At 44.6% G+C, this 17,013-nt stretch overlaps 1 protein-coding gene across 4 annotated transcripts in view; it reads left to right on the top strand.

Annotated features, from left to right (window-relative positions):
• LOC135911997 (nose resistant to fluoxetine protein 6-like) overlaps positions 1-17,013 on the top strand; it is a 187,916-nt gene that overhangs the window by 128,870 nt on the left and 42,033 nt on the right. For all 4 annotated transcript variants that reach the window (XM_070521067.1, XM_065444373.1, XM_070521072.1 and 1 more), the window contains exons 2-5: positions 6,559-6,755; positions 10,870-10,984; positions 15,725-15,812; positions 16,856-16,950. In XM_070521067.1, the coding sequence (XP_070377168.1) occupies positions 6,559-6,755; positions 10,870-10,984; positions 15,725-15,812; positions 16,856-16,950 (495 nt within the window). The remainder of the gene's footprint in view (positions 1-6,558; positions 6,756-10,869; positions 10,985-15,724; positions 15,813-16,855; positions 16,951-17,013) is intronic.

Here is a 17,013-nt window from a genome sequence, read left to right as displayed (position 1 = left end):
GCCGCAGAACGACCTGTCGCACCGGCCGGCCGCTGCGATCGGGGTGGGCGGGCGCTTGTGAACGCCGTTGGCATGGATTCTATGCCGCGTTTCTTACCAACGGCTCGAAACAAGCTTGTGACAGGTGTGTACCAGACACGATGCAGCACACAACGAGAAAAGAAACTCGAAAATTTCTTCGAGGGCGGTTCCTGTAGAATGTGCTCCCGCGCTGCCGTGGCTCGCCAGCTATTTCCGGCGAATGTTCAGTCCACGACCTATCACTCCGCTAAACAGCCTGGAATTTTATCCGTGAGTAAAGGCGAAATTTTGAATGCGGCACGTGAGAGGTGTTTGATTTAGTAGGGACCCAGGGCACCCCATACTAACATGCGTTTCCCTCTGAGTACGCCATAGCATGCAGGCTGTTCCAAGCTTTCCCGCAGCTTTTTGTCTGCATCCGGCAAAATAAATATCGACGTGGTCTCTCTCTCTCTCGCTCTCCCTCTCGCCATCATGACAATTTTTATTAAGGGGGTAATAACGTCCCTGCAAAAGCAGAAGTCCTCGTAGTCCTGGTTGACCAGGACAACGAGAACGCTTTCTCTCTCGTTTAATCTATGACGCATACCCGCTAAGAGTGAACTTGTTCCACGACGAATAAAAAGACGACACTTAGTTCTGTGAGCAGTACTTAGTTCGCCTGTTCACCGGCGAGGATATAGCGAAGTGTTTCCTGCATTCTCATATTTCTTCAATCCATAGGGGCTGTAAGACGGCGTAGGGGAGGACTCGGAAGTAATTTTGACGATCTGCGGTTCTTTAACAAAGCAGCGAATGCGTGGTGCACGAGTGCTTCTGCACACTGGTCCTTTCAGAATGTGACCGCGCCGTTGCTGGCATTAAAACCCGTCACCTCGTACTCAGCCGCATAATACCCGAACATCCTGAACCACGGCTCTGAATATCTTCCTAATCTTTGTCCAATTTTTCTGCGGTGTTTTGTAGTTGTTCGACATTCAGGACACGCTTACCTTACCAACGCGTAGGTTTAAAGAAACAAAGTGGTTTGATACAAATTACAAAACGAGAAATACAAGGGGAAAAGAAAAGGAAAGGAAAGCAAGGAAAGAAAGAAAAAGAGCTCGAAAGCAGGACAAGCTTCTTACAGCTTTACAAAAGTAACGCTACGTGATTCATTCCTATCGAGCGACGGCATCCGGGGCAATTGGGAACGAGCACGTGCATACCAGCGCACGCTTAGACGAAACTCTGCCCCCAAAAGTACTGCAGTGACTAGCTCGTTACTAATAGCCAGCCCTGAGCGCCGTCACACACTGAATAAGGCTCATATCGTAGCGGAAAGAAATGAACGCGTTCGCGACGTGCGCGTACGTGGAAGACAATGTAACGGCAACGAACAACAACGTGGCAAAAGCGGCGTGTGCACGGCCAATGGCTGGGCTAAATGGGGGCTGGGAAAATGAAGGGGGCTAAATACACTGCTCCAGCGTGTGTAGCAATGCGCGTCGAACGCCACGGTATAGTCGTTGCCGTTGTATATATGGGGGGTGGGGGAGGAATGATGTGGAAGACGTTAATATATTAACTGGAGCGTCAAGATTTGGCGCCGTCTTCCTAGGAATTTTGTCGAATCAAAATAAATACTATGCTCGAAAAAGAAAAGAAGAAACCAACAACAACAACAAAAAAGCGTATAACGAGCAGCTTAGCAACTGTTGCACGGCGGCTCCGTGACAGATGGTCGGCGAGGCGGGGGCGAATAATTGTAGACATAGCCACAGCCATGTGCAGTAGCGCAGGGATGCCGCTGAGGGAATGCCGAATGCTGCAAAGTGAGCGCAGTGCTATTTCCGTATAGCATGTCATGGTTCGTGGAGATGTGCAATTAAGGTCGAGCAATGCGTGTCGCACCCGTTGGTGCGCGCACGTGAAGGCTTATGAAAATTGTTTGCTGGCTGTAGATGTGAGTATACGTGCCCTTGGAATTTCTTTTCTTCGCGTTGCTTACCTCGTCATCAACGCGTCATTTCTAAAGGAAAAGGAGCCCGCTCTTGTTCGAATATTGTTTGCTGCCCACGAGGATAAAGTGGCCGACTGTGATGAGCTCCTACCTAATTAGGAAGCGGTTAGCGGTGGAAGCCGATGGAGAAGATGGAGGCAGGGCGATTCGGGCTGGACAACTTTCAACTTGGTGAATAAACTGAAAAACGAGTGCAACTGGCGCAGTTGCGAGCAGTCATTGTTTATTTGTTCGCAATGAGACTCACAGTTAAAACAGTGAAATTTGCTACCATTAAACACCAGTTTCTGCTGGTGTTGTAACGGTCGGGCACACTGCTACACCCAAGCGGGGGAAAAAAATAGGAAAAGAAAACAGAACGAAAAAGCGTACAGAAAGCAAAGACACAAATAAATAAGATATATAAATTCATAATAGATGAGAATAAATAGGAGTAGAAAAGGAGCGTCCCAAGCGCGATCCTAAGCGTTTGCAGAGTTTTTTAAAAAAAATTTTGATGAACACAACCTTTGTATGAGGTAGCCTGCTACTGTTGCCACAATTGTACTAAACCTTATTTGGCGCCTGTTAAGAGGTCCCCCCGACAGTTTTTACTCCGGCACCTCCGATTGTGCATTTATACTTTACTTGTGTTTTATGTGTAATACTCATGAAAATAAATTCAGCATCAAACTTCGCCATTCGTGCAAGCGAAACCTCCGTCCTGTGTCCCTTACACACTGCTTTTTTCCTTCTTATGATGGGAGGGCGGTGGTGATAAAAATAATGTGCTTCTGAGGGCCGTATTCACAGATATTGCTTCGGAACCGCTGTTACAAGGGCCCCTTCACTAACAGTACGTTCGCTATAACGAGTCAGCGACGCCCATTGTTATAGAATTTCCGTAGCGTGCGAGATTCTTTTGCGAGTCCGGACCTTAAATAAAATTTTTTTTCTCGCGTTGCAGGACAGGCGTGGGCTTGTAATAGCGTTTGTCACACGTACACACAAAATACCGGAAGGGCACAAGCTCGGCATAGACGCAGCAACAAAAGCAAGAGCGAATCCCGTGGTCTGCGAGGAAAAAGAGAACGAAAAGAGACAGAGAAAAAAAGAAACACTGGGCCCTTGAGAGGTGCAGTGTTGAGTGGGAAAGACGAAAAAGCTCTTCGCAGCGTGTACAGGACCTACCCCTGCGCCCGCATGCACTGGCCTGACGGCCGGCAGCGCGAGCTCCAACAACGAGAAAAAATTGCAATGACGCCTCCAGCCGGCCGCTGACAGGCACCTGACATGTTCGCAAGCCCCAGGCTCAAGACACTGTCAAGTACAAGGAAGAGCTGTCTCCCTATCTCGCTGTGCCCAGGCCCGCTGTGTCGTGCCGTGTATACGTATATATAGCACAATGCGGGTAACTGGTCCGAAGGACGAGACGTGGAAGAATAAGAACACGAGAGCGCGTACGTCTAAGCTTAATTGAAGCGCACGGTGACCGACGGCCACGTCCGAACGCCAGGAAAGTGAGCAAAAAGTAACAAAAAAGAGGAAGAATTTTTTAGCAAAACCATAAGAAACAAGGACGGGCATAATTCAAATTATTCACCTGTTTCGCTTCGATTTCACACATATCTTCCCACCTCTCCCTTTACGGACCTACACGGCGATAACGTCTGCGGGGCCCCGTTTGGACGAATGACAACGCGCAGATGCAGAACGTGACTGGAATAACGTCCTTACGCCGTTGAGATTCACTTCCCTTTTTTTTTTCTCATGCTCCCGCAAGTAAATCCCGCAAGTTCTACCGACACTATAGATGCATAATGTCTCACTTTGATCTCTGGTTGTCAAGTTGGACAGCGCAGTGCTTTCCTTTTATTAAATAAACTTATGTGGGCGTATGAATGGGAGGATTGTATTATTTTGTGACCATGTCTTTCTTTTCTTGCCCCATTTACAAGCGGTCTCCGTCATGGCTGTGCGGTACGTTACGAAAGGAAAACAAAGAGAGAACAACGATCACTGTCGGTAGACTGCAGGGCTTCTGGTCAGTGGAGTGTGAGAGATGGTAGGGAGGGGGCGGGACGAACAAGCACGAATACAAAAAAGTCGCAGTTTCGCGCGACAGTCGAAGCTTCGATTGCGTTAGTAAATTAGTAGACAGCTATACAAAGTACTTTGATCGGTCGTATAAACTTAGCAACATTCGCTGACTAACTAAATTCACAAGCATGGTGTCGTTGCGCACAGGCAAACATGATCACACAGCTCTCGATCACTGCGGACCTCACTGTCAAAACGCTGGCCTGACGAAGAGCGGCAGCAGCAGCGAGCGAGATGACCCTCGGGCTGTCTGTTGCTTCAACGCAAACTGAGCGCCAAGAACGCAGCACGCACAAAGTCGTCTGCAGGTCGCTTTCATGATATGGCGGCCGCGACGCGCGCGGCTGCGATGAGTACGCAGTTGCGGCCTCGCCCGCCACATTGAACCTTCATCGCCGGTTCCCCTCGCGCGCGGTCGCGAAATACGCAGCTGCTGCTGGAAAACCACGCCGCCTGCCCTCCCTACCTCCAATCCCTCCGCGGTTTCTCGCGAGACGAGGGACTGCGCGTTTCCGCTCAACTGTCCGTCCTTGCGGGCTCCAAATTGAGCCGCGATCGTCGACTCCCCTCGCGCGCTTTCAGTCGTACATACAGCATACGGCGCGCGGCGACGGTGTTGTCGCCCCTGGACGTGTACGGAACATCACGTCGATGCCGTCGGCAAACATGCGCGTGGAATGTCCGTGTAATTTCTGTAATTAGTAAGCGCGTTCTGCCAATCAACCGCGATATTGGCGGATGTCGCGAGAACCATGTATCGCTGTCCTGGCGCCGGGCAAAAGCGCAGTGCAGCCGTGCAGAGCCGCTTTCCGCGCATTCTCCTTCCGCGCACATCACCATGCGCTCGGATATTTGAGGTCACAGGATATTTGACACAGGCGCCGACAAAACAGAACAAGTAACGACTGCTATGTCCTCTGCGCGCAGTTTGACCTTCACCGTGCTTATCCGCTAGCAGTTACTGTAAACACGAGTTAGTTTTTAGGAGAAAAAATAAAATAAAAAACGAACCCATCAACGCAGAAAGGAAACATGAGGCAAGCAAAACGGCATGCACTCATGGTCGTTGGTCGTTGACCTTTGATGATAGCAAGAAGAGATGGAGAAAAAAAAAACGTATTTAAATGATGATTTGAGGACTATTTGGAGAAGTAAGTAAGGGTGGGAGAAATCGGGCTAAGATGGCTCACTAAGCAGGTTTCTTATGCGAAGCTCCATGGTGAGTTATCTTTCTCTTAACCAGCGGTCAAATCCAGTCCACGAATGAAGATGCCATCTTGGGCACCCCATTGGAAATGTCCGTAGTTGAAAGTTTGAAGACACATACACTTGTGACCATCTACTTCCAGCTGTTCGCATATCGCAGAAGTCCGCGCTACTGAACGGAATAGAATGTTACGATGCAGACCACTGGCGGCCGCTCTTGCGCCAGAGCTGCGAGTACCGCGCAAAATTTTGCAACGTACACAGTACGTTGAAGTTAAGCGCTTAGTAATTTTGTATCAAGTGGTTATGGTGGCTATGGTGCTTAGGACTGGGGTACTATTTGGCTACGCGTACATAATGAGAAGGTAGTTTGCAGAAGTGATTAGGTAATCTGGAGTCCCAGACTGCGGCGTACCTCATAATCAGCTCATATTCATATATCTTGATTTTGGCACGTAATGCCCCAGAATTTAATTTTTAATTATACAGGCCCTGCATAAGCATGACTTAGGCAGGCGATATAGAACTGCTTGGTGGAGTGGTTTTCATTTTTGACTGCATAATTAGGTGAACTGAGGGTCAGATTTGAGCTTGGATGTTTCGAGGTATCAGTGTGATAAGCACAGTGCTGAAACATTCGGCTTGCTTTGGATGACGAGACGTAGCCCGGCAATAACGCTACTAATGAATTCCAGAATTTAAAGCCAATTATCCAAATGTCAGTGGTTAGTATCTTTGTGAAACTTGCCATTACGCGCTTCAGACAACTAAGTACACCTGGGACACGATCATGCAGCCGTTCTTATGAGCCATATATCCTATTATATCGCATTGTACGGTTATGCTGTATTGGCTTGTATTTAAAAAAAAATCAGTTAACATCATAAACCTGAACATGTCCTTTGTGGTCGCTTCTTTGATGATCTGCGAGTTCTTTTTTTTTTTTCACGCAGGCTGCGACGTATAATAAAAAAATAATAATGGCGGCATTCTAAGCTTTGCAAGCTGTCTGATTAGGTAGTTCTTACATCGTTCTTCAGGTCTTCTGTTTGACCTACTGTTCATAATTAAAAATGTTAAATAATTATTTCACAAGCGTTTGACGATAACCGGCAGTTACCAGGCAGATACAACTGCCTGGTGCTGTAGCTCGCTATTACGTAAAACAGCACGAACAGAGCAACCAAACTAAAGCAAGTTCTTTCCTGTAAAATCGGTGGGACTAGACGGTTGTTTTGTCAACGCCGCAGTGGTGGACTCTTCTGGCAAGATCCCGAACGGCGTGATGTCCGGCACGGCGGCCTCTTTCGGACACTTCGACCAGTGCCTGGGAATCACCGTGGACGGGGGCGCCTTCCGCGGGAAGTTCTGCAACCTCGAGCTCTGGCTCAGGGACTTGCCCAGGCCGAGTGCCACCGCCTCTGACATAATCGAGGACAGCGAGTCGGTGAGCCAAATTGACTTATTTATTGGATCATGCCTATTTGAAACGGCGGCAACTTCCATCGCCGGCTTTTCCCCAACATTTCATACGGGCGCTGCAGACGCACGCGTCATGTAAATAGTTATACCTGCGGATATTGGCCGATTCAGTTGAACCGAAGCTTGTCGGTAGCTGCTGTTCGAAGCAATTAGTGAGACTTAAGATTGGCTCCACATGGACTACATGCGCGTGCGTCTTAGCGTACTCATCTACGGTCATCTAAATGGTCTGAAAGGAACAAAATAAATGGTCATCGACCCTAGAGTAGCACGAAGTTACAATTTTTTTCTCTTTCATGAAAACTTCATCCACCTTGTGAGTGGTCTGTTAGTATTCAGTTTCAGTTTATTGTTCATTCAAGATACACAGTTGGCTGTTAGTAGTACACAGACGAGGGTCCCAAAGTCAAACGACTGCAGCGGGATCTCCGGTTAACAAGAAGATTGGTACAAAATGATTAATTGATAAAGCAGTGCAAAATTATGCAATCTACAAGTAAATAAAAAGTGAACGAAGTAGTGAAAAGTAATACATTCGATACTTATACAAGGAGCCATACGTCTAAAATAAAAAAAAAATTCGCACATCATCGATCTAAATTGTATAAACCTATTTAAGAAGTGAAGTACACACGTTATATACAAATTAATCAGGACAACTAGTTATACAAAATGAAAATTTTAAGTTCATATTTGAATGCATGCAAAAATGTTGATTTAAGGGCATCGGGTGAGTCATTCCACAATTTAATCGCCGAGAGGGAGGAAATCGTTTTGCCATAGTTCGTATTGTATTTAGGTGATAGAAAGTTGTGATTATGGGCAAACCTATAGCGTTATTGGTATTTGTGAGCAACCTAGAGTCTATTAATTGACACGCGTGCTGTTTGTTAAGTAACTTAAATAGAGTGATAAATAAATTAAATTCAAACAAGCCAGACGTCGGATGAATGAAGTTAGCCTGAAGGAGCGGAGAAGCATTAGAGTAAAAACAACTGTTGGTAATAATGCGAATGGCCCGGTTATGAACGTGCTGTATGGACGAAAGGTGGCATATGTATTTCCCCACGAAGTAATGCCATATGTGATACGACTATGTATGAAGGCAAAGTATAAAGACAATAAGGCGTGAACAGGAAAAAATTGGCGAGATTTAAGGAGAGCTCTTATACCAAAAACAGTTTTTTGTTTAACATAAGTAATATGATTATTAAACTTCAAGGTAGGGTCTAATTTTATACCAAGGAAATTTACACAGTCAGCCGCTGGGATTAAATGATGGCTTATGGATGCTTGCCGTAAATAGGAGAGAACTTTTTGAGATGTTTTAAAAATCATGAACTGAGTTTTAAGTGGGTTCAAAATTAGGTTGTTTAAGGAACACCATTGAATAACTTTGGTAAATTCGTTGTTCAGCTTAGTGATTAGCGTTGTTAATGATTTATGTGACATGGAAATGGTGGTATCATCAGAGCAAAGAACAAATTAGGACAAATTCAATCAGGTAAATCACTAATGCAGATATAAAACAATAAACGCCCAAGTATAGAGCCCTGTGATAGACCTTGATTAATGATCTTAACATTTGAACAGACGCCACCTATGCAGACTTATTGTTAGCTATCAAGTAAGTATTTCTTTTTAAATTAATGGTGGATCAGTTATACCCAATGATTCTAGTTTAGTAAATAAAATATTATGATTAACGGTGTCAAAGGCTTTAGTAAAATCAATAAATACAGAACCAACGAAATCACCGTTGTCGATGGAAGACTTTAAAGAATCGGTTAATGATAGTAAAGGTAAATTGGTTGAACTACCTGCATGGAAACAGAATTGGCAAGACTTTAGCAACTTAAATTTGTTAAGGTACTTGTTAATACGTTTCAAAAATAATTTTTCAATAATTTGCTGATTGAAGACAGAATAGAGATAGGGCGATAGTTTAGGACCTCTGTAATATCACCTTTTTTATGCACCGGGATTAACGTGGCCTTCCTAAGTGAGCTCGGAAAGGTACTACATTTATAAATGAGATTAATTATGTTGCTTAATACTTCTGCAATATATGAAGTAGCGAGCTTTAAGTGATAAGGAGAAATATTATCTAACTCAACACTACAGTTCTTTAAATTTAGGATTGTAGAACACACATAATCAGGGGTGACAGGGAAGAGAAAAAAATGAATGGTTACAACGTGTAAGAAGATACGATGAAGCTACAGGCTTATTATTGTATATCTCATAGAAGTAATCACTAAACGCGTTAGCAGTGCCGGATGCCTCAGTGTAGACTTGTCGTTTATAATTTATTTTATCAATTATTCTACTAACCTGTGGTCTATTCAAAAAGTCATTGAAATGTTTCCATTTTTTCTTGGGGTTATCTTTTGTCTTGCAAAATTCTTTTTCATAATAAAGTTGTTTTAATTTTTGGAAGGTTCTTGAAAAAATTACTGTATTTTTTATAGCTAAGTTTTAGACCCACATTAAAGGCTGTTTTTTTAGTTTTTCTGTATAGATTATCTTTCTTTCGCATGCTAGTTAACAAACCAGGGATTGTGGGGAAATTTAAATATTTTATTGCATTTGACAGTTTTAGTGTGTGCATACACTGCTTTAAGAAACAAGGAGCAGAAATTCTCGTGCTCTTTCAGGATCACGCAAGTTGCCAATGGAAGTCCAGTCGGTGCCATGAATCGTACTGATAAAGTTAGTCCTGATTTAGGCTAGAAGTAAAACGGCACGCGTTATAGCGAGGTAGGTTTGCGGCGAAAGTTACAAGTACGGAAAGATGATCAGTGATAAGCTCATCAATGACGCCTGCGCATGCCACTGGTGTGATATTGCTTAAAGCATGGTCAAGAAGAGCACCATTTCCATTGGTTGAAAATCGCGTAGGGGATGAAATTAGTGACTCAAGCCCGAAACCAAGAAAGAAATCACTATAAGCTATTGTGGTGTTGTTATGTGTCCAATAAATTAATTTTGATGTCACCGACCAGCACAAATTCCCTGTTTTCAGCAGATATTATATTGAGTACTGCGGGAAGAATACGTAGAAAATCCGGGATATATGAAGATGGCGAACGGTAAATGCATGCAATGATGAAATTATTAAGATTGCTGGAAGGGACACGTTAACCTCAATCCACACGGATTCACAGTTAAAAAGATTTAAAGACAAGTCAAACCTGCTCTTGTACTTAATTTCATACGATATAAGTATAGCCGAGCCGTCGTAGCAACCAGAATCACGGTGAGAATATTATGGATTGTACGAGCGAAAGCCATACAGATTGCCATCACGAGAGCCTATAACCACGTTTCAGTAACACACAGAAATGAAAAAAAAAGGCAGAGCGATTCAGAGAAGGCAGCAATGCTGTTACGGTTTTTACTCAAACTACGCGCATTGATATGCAGTAACGAACAGGTAGGATTAGAGAGCAACGATTTTGTTTCCTTAGGTGAAAACAGTGCCATGTGATATAAAACAAAGATTATAAAAAAGGAAATATAAACTGCAGAAATCAGTGTCAAGTGAACACGCGCAGAGCTGATTCCGCATTTATCCAAAAGACCCTGCTGTCATCAGGCTTACGGGCCTTGATATGACAATTCTCAGTCCAGAGGAACCGTCATTTCGCACAAACGCACAACATCAAAGTGTTTTTCTTAAAATCAATGCCATCTCGTATAAGAACGCGATAGTAGTATCTTTATTAGGCGTGGAGAGGCATTGCCACGTTTCTTGATTTAAAAATTGCAATGACTTGCAGTTTCTTCGAACACCAGTGCCTCACTGCAAGTTCGTACGCTAGGAGACACTCGACATTTCGATGCCTAAATAATACCGTAATTGAAGACTAGCCGCTTTTTTTTTTAACGTTTGGATCCATTTGGGTTTTGCGATGTGTCTGTTGGGAAAAGAGGTGAGGCTTCTAAAAATTGGGCACGAAAGCAAGAGAAAAGTAGCGTATAGAAATGCAAACATTACGCTAGTGTACTTGACCAGGAAACAACACGAAGCCGAACAATCGAACAAAGCAAAATGCCTCGCTCCCGCGGCGGTACAGGCGTTGACCTTCTTCTACGACAATGGCTACTGGCTCCAGCTGTTCCCCGCAAGGTTGGGCGTCTGCATACCATCCACATGCAGCGGCGAGGACCTCCAAAAGATGGCCGCCAAAGGTACGCGGAAACTCGCAACTTTCAATAAAACCTTGCTTTCTTCTTTTCTTTGGACCTTCGTAACGCACTTTCTTAGCTTGCTTACGTGGCCTATCTGTTCAAGTTCTCACGTTATAAATATTTTAGCTGATGCTGGTACAATGTTCTTTTTTTTAATCTGCAATGCAAAACACAGGGATCTTGCGGAGAGTGCTCGAACGATGCATTGTAGAGCAAAGAAAATAAACCATTAGAGCAGCTGCAGGATTTTATGTTCACGTTGGTAATGTGTACCCTTTCGCTTGTGAGTAAGCGCGTTTTTTCTTAAGGATTCTGCAAACATACGCCACTTTCTAAGTTCCGCAAGGAACTGCTCCATGTATCTACTCAAGTTTGATGCACTCTACAAGTGCGTGCAGCAAGAGTTCACTGTGCAATACTTCACGCTTATCTAGGTGCGCGAAGCTTGGCCTGTATTTAAAGAAAAGAAACTTCTTACGCTATAGCACTGTTCTTAAGAGCAGGTGCTAGCCAATCGTCATGCTGTAATCAGTGAATTCGGTCGGCCAATGGGAACCAGCACTTACGAACAAAAAGCTTTGTGAATTAAGCCCCTAATTTCCAATGGAAATACCTCTTCTCGCATTACGTGAACTTTGCTTTTTTAAGCGTGTGATACAGTGAGTGGCACGCTGGTTAAAGGTCATCATCATTACTGAAGTTGCACGCCAAGGACGCAAAGGAAGGTTTCATACGAGCGCTGATTGACGATTGAGAACATTAGATAGATAGATAGATAGATAGATAGATAGATAGATAGATAGATAGATAGATAGATAGATAGATAGATAGATAGATAGATAGATAGATAGATAGATAGATAGATAGATAGATAGATAGATAGATAGATAGATAGATAGATAGATAGATAGATAGATAGATAGATAGATAGATAGAAATGAACGGTCGATATGTCAGTCCGGCTAAATGCGAGGTTCCGTGCGTGAGGTGGAGGCGATTAAAATGACGTAAAAAAGAAAATAATTTATTTAAATAACAACGTTAGTTGACATATTTACTTCGCAATGAACTTATTAAATAATATAATTAATTATTCGTAGCTTATTAAAAGGGCGAATAGTGTAATAGTTAAATAAAGGAACAACGCAAGTACGGGACAAAGGGAACGCACAGACGAAGCGGTTACTGTCAACAAACTTTGTTGTCCACGAAACAGTACATAAAGGTGTCCAGTGGAAAAGAAAAAGAGAGAAATACACACAGACATGCAAAATGCGAAGCAAAATATCTGCACCAATAATTCACGCGACAGAAACGCAACTTCCTTGGAGTGCGGCGACACCGACGGCCACATGAAAGGGGGATTTATACCACGGCATCGGGGTGGCAGTCAACAAATTTCCTCACGTGCTCCTTGCGGTGACATGTGTCCTCTCTGTTGACTTTCTGACAAAGCTGGGATAACTTGTTTCTGGTGGGAAAAACAAATTATGTTCGCCTCCTGAGCAACATTTCTTTCTGTATGTGTTGTGACATCTTGTGCACACACAGAGAATGACAGTGGTGTGCGACAACGGAGTTTTTTTTTATTATTCTTTTGGATGGCCTCGTGCGCTTTTTTGGCAGTTTCATGTCTGCTAAGAGACAACAATTCAGTGACGGCGTAGAGCAAATTACCCGGAAAACCGGCCTTTTGCAGCCTACGCACCTCAAAGCTGTTGCTTACAATGTGATGACAGGATCACTGTCACTAATTGATGAGTTTCCGACCGAGGACAAACTATGGCTCTTAGACCTAGAATTGCTTTCTCTATTGACTATGTGCGTTGATGACAATGTGTTCTACCCTCCCCATTATAAGAAAGGCCTCCCGCACGCGGTTCAGTGCATTCGAAGCTGGTCATGCGAGGCACTGCGAAATCTTGCTTTGAGGCTGCTTTGTCGCGGTCTTGTCATCACACTGGGAGCAGCAGGTTCGTCTCAGGTGCGTAGGCTACAAAGGGCCGGTTTTCCGGGTAATTTGTTCTCTGCCGTCGTTGAATGCCTGTTAGCCGACATGAATTCGCCAAAAAGCGTGCACACAAACCAACCCAAGAGAGAGTGAGAGAGAAAAAGAAGGGAAAAAAAAAGAAGAAAAGCTCCCTTGTCGAACACTACTGTCGATGCATGTGTGCACAGGGTGCCTCTCCACATAAAGAAGAAAAAAAAAAGAAAAAGAAAATAGCGCAGAAGGTGGGCACCATTTTTTTCCCGTAGGAAATAGTTGCCCTAATCTTTGGCACAAAATGATCAAAGAGAATACTTGTCGTCGCAATGTGATGAGAAACACACGAGCAAATTTTTTGACTGCCACTATAGTGTCTTCTTAAGCTGTGTACTTAATGACGAGGACAGGAACAAAGACGACGACAACGGATATGGTGCGCAAACCAAAATCGGCTTACTCGTATCTTGTGGGTTGTCATATAAAGCTTGAGAATCGAATAGGCGGAGGGAATGGGGGCGGGAAGGAATTCCCTCCGCCTATTTGATTCTTAACCTTTAGGCGACTCGTAACAACATACGAAGAAACCAGTTGTAAGTTTGCGCACCATCCGTCGTCGTCGTCTTCGTTTCCGTCCTCTTCATTAAGTACACAGCGCAAGAAAAAAACTGTGTCCAGCCACCAACTCTCCCAATTCATCGCTCTTTTGGCTACCACTACAATGTTCCCCTTTTCATGTACTCGTTAATTCAACTGGCCAGTGTACTAGGGACGGCCTTCAAGAACGCGCGAAATATCGAAGGGTTGTGGGGGCCATCACATTGCACTCATTGCTCCCGGTGCCGATTATGGTCTTTGTGTAATCAGCGCAAGCTGCTAAAGCATTACCGAGACCAATGTGCACGAGAAATGTGCGAAACTGTTTGCATCGACAAGAAAGGCGATGCACGTGTGAGTACGTGCGAAAATATGAGCGGCTGCGAGAATAGGTGGTGTACATTCTGGAACGGGCACGCGAGCACCAGCGATTATGCTGGAACGTACGATGAGTCATGCACAAATAAGTTACACGCACTTGACCCGTAGATCAGATTTCGACGATCGACGACTGTGCTCACCGCTATCTTTGTGCTTTAAGTGTCGCTTGCATTTCTGGGCCCAAGTTCTCCCAAAGAGTTAGACTAGTGATCTACAGTTTTGGTACTGTCTGGTTCTACACCGCCACTACAAAGTGACAATATAACGTAATATTCTTTACTTTTGGGGCTAAAATATTCTGCGAAACGGGCACATCACGCGTACAAGATAGCTGTAATTGAATTTGGCGGTTTTATACCTCGCTGAAAAGCTTTCTCGCGCCATAATTTTCACAATATTTTGAAAGGTCTCAATTCGAGAAAATTAAGGAACCGTTCAATAAAGGGCCTTTATATATTGATATGAGTACGACACGATAGTAAAAGCAGATGTGGCCATACTCCCCATTTGCCCCGTTCTTTATTCATAATAAACTTCACAACCAAAAGCTCGACCAACGAGAAGTGAAGTCAACAAATGCGACACATTATCCCACATCGTCTTGCGGATTTTGTGAATCAAATTTCCTTCTCACTCGAAATACGCATTGTTTATTTGTTTATTTTTTAAAATCGCGCTTGTAAGTATGGGGAAGAACAAATATATGCACGTAGACCTTACTGAAATGACAAGCATAAGAGCAAGCGATGAGGAAGGAAAATGAATTCTGCAGATACAGTGCACATGCTGCAATCTGTGTTAAACGAAACTTTCGTGAAGCGGTTAATTGGATGCTTTAAGACCGTTAGTGTTTTGCAACGCGTATAGCAACATAGCGATCAGGTGCCTGGCCGGCAAATCAGCAAGACGCGGAAATCGCCACGACGCGACCCAAGTAATCCACGCGACCGCCGATTATACACCGCCTCTGGGATCTGCCCGCTTTTCTTCGCGCCATTGTTGCGATCAGAGGGGTTTAACATTGCAGTACCTCCAGGACTGTCCCAAGTTACTCGGTAATAAGCCGACCTAGCAGCCGCGCAGAACCCCTGGAAAGAAGGCGTAGGAAGCTTCACCTTAATATAGAAATTATGCGCTTGAAGGCGCACGTTTATTGCGCTGAGCGAATTTCTGTACCGTTTGTTGTTTTACTGCGTAATTTCCTAGAGAACAGAGCCGGCGACCGGCGCATCTGCCGCGGTAGAACGGATGGGGCCTCGTATGAGCCGATTCGTTATACGAGTGCTGCCCTGAGTGTGAGCCATTCGGCAGGACAGCAACATACCAGGGAGTTCACCTAGAAAGCTTCCCTAGGAAAACACCATCCATATCGGGTGCTTGCCTTAAAGTGTAGGCTTCACTAATTGCAAAACACAGTACAATGAAAATGCGAGGAACGAATGAAGTGACATTAAAGCATTTCTCTTGTTGTTTTCTGCATGAGCTTCGCATTTGAATTCCTTCCGGTCTCGAAAAGTTCAGAAACGCAAGGCAGGCCATAAGATGAGGTTTAGCTGTCATTCAGGGAAGCATGAAAAAAAAAAGAGAGAAAGAAACGAAGTCACTCTGTAATATATAGTTTAAAAGCCCACAGGACGACACTAATCGCGCTGCGTCGCGCCCGATGGAGTATCCGCGAGCATCCATTGAAAGTGTTCTGCTAGCTATGGAAACCGGTGCATATTTGCGGGCGTTAGAACTGATATTCTTCGCGTGGCATGTGCGGGATGCGCATGCAGCTTCGCAGGAACTCCAGATAACGGCAAAGGTGACGTCGTGCCAAGTCTTGGAGCCAATCAACTTTTCCCAGGATCAGCTTGTGGTCCTGTGAGTCACCATGAGCCATTTGACAAACACACACGCACGCGTATACGACAGCATGAGCATGCTTTCGCCAGAACCATGTAGCAGCGTAAAATTGCAGTCAGTGCGCTTGTTAAATTGGTTTCCTCAAGTGGTAGTCTCCTTCTGACGTGAGCAACTGATCGACAAATGGTCTGTTCACTTTGCCAATGTTCTTGCCTTGTTTTATTACTTTTATATTCTATGCTATGCGAAGTTCATTTCCGTTGCCACCTTAGCCACCTCCGTCTGCCCCCTGTAGGCGCTTTCACGAGTGTTCTATGGACAATGGCCATCCGTAAACCGTTGCCTGCTTTTGCCTTCCGAGGCAGTGAGGTATATAGCGGCCTAGAATGTTATATTTCCAGCACACTCTGGTGAGGGTGTTTTTGGGCGGCGCCACATTAGCACAATAATACGTGGCTGATAAGATGAAAGTGGAGTCGCCTAGTGACCCTTGTTTTACGGTCACAGAGCATCACTACGCTGTCTGCATTATCCACTGGCACGACAGAGCTGCGAGCATGTAACGCTTGTTCATGATTGGAGTATTCACTTTACTGAATATAGCCTGAAAGGAATACCGCTACTTAACTATACTTAACTACTTGTGCTTAACGTTGCATGCTTTCTGCCAAATGATATAGGTTTTTATTTTTTGGTTGCGCCAATCAGTATTACACTAGAATTACAAGCACAGCCATCAGCACTTAGCCAACATCTTGCTGATAAGCACTTCCAGCTCATGCCCATGTGTCACTTGCTAGGTTAACCGTGTTAATCTCACTGACCGAGTAGTCCCGCATAAAATAATTTTCTATTGGCTTTTATGAAATCAATTTTCTAGGTACTTGTTTCAGTAAGAAAGAGTACAAATAAAAACAAAGCTGGAGTGAACGCGGAGAGGGGGAAAGGGTGTGACAGTGCGGCCGCCGCGACCGGGATCGGTCCCGCGACCTCGAACTCGCCCAGGCAACGACATAGCCACTGGGCTAGACCGGTGGGTGATGCCAATTACTCTTTTGCAGTTGCATCCTGGGCCTTCTCCTTATTCTCGCCATTGTCGGAACAGCACTCGACGTACTCTGCACACAAGACGTCAAGCAGACAGCAACGGCTCGCGGCAAGTAGATTTCCTCTATGCACAATACTGCGCGATGGCGCGGGACGTTTTGTGTGTTCTTCC

The sequence above is a fragment of the Dermacentor albipictus genome, chromosome 1, assembly GCF_038994185.2.
Source record: "Dermacentor albipictus isolate Rhodes 1998 colony chromosome 1, USDA_Dalb.pri_finalv2, whole genome shotgun sequence".
In the NCBI taxonomy this organism is placed as follows: domain Eukaryota; kingdom Metazoa; phylum Arthropoda; class Arachnida; order Ixodida; family Ixodidae; genus Dermacentor; species Dermacentor albipictus.
Note: the sequence above shows the minus strand (reverse complement) of the source record. Positions and strands in the feature narration are given on the sequence as shown.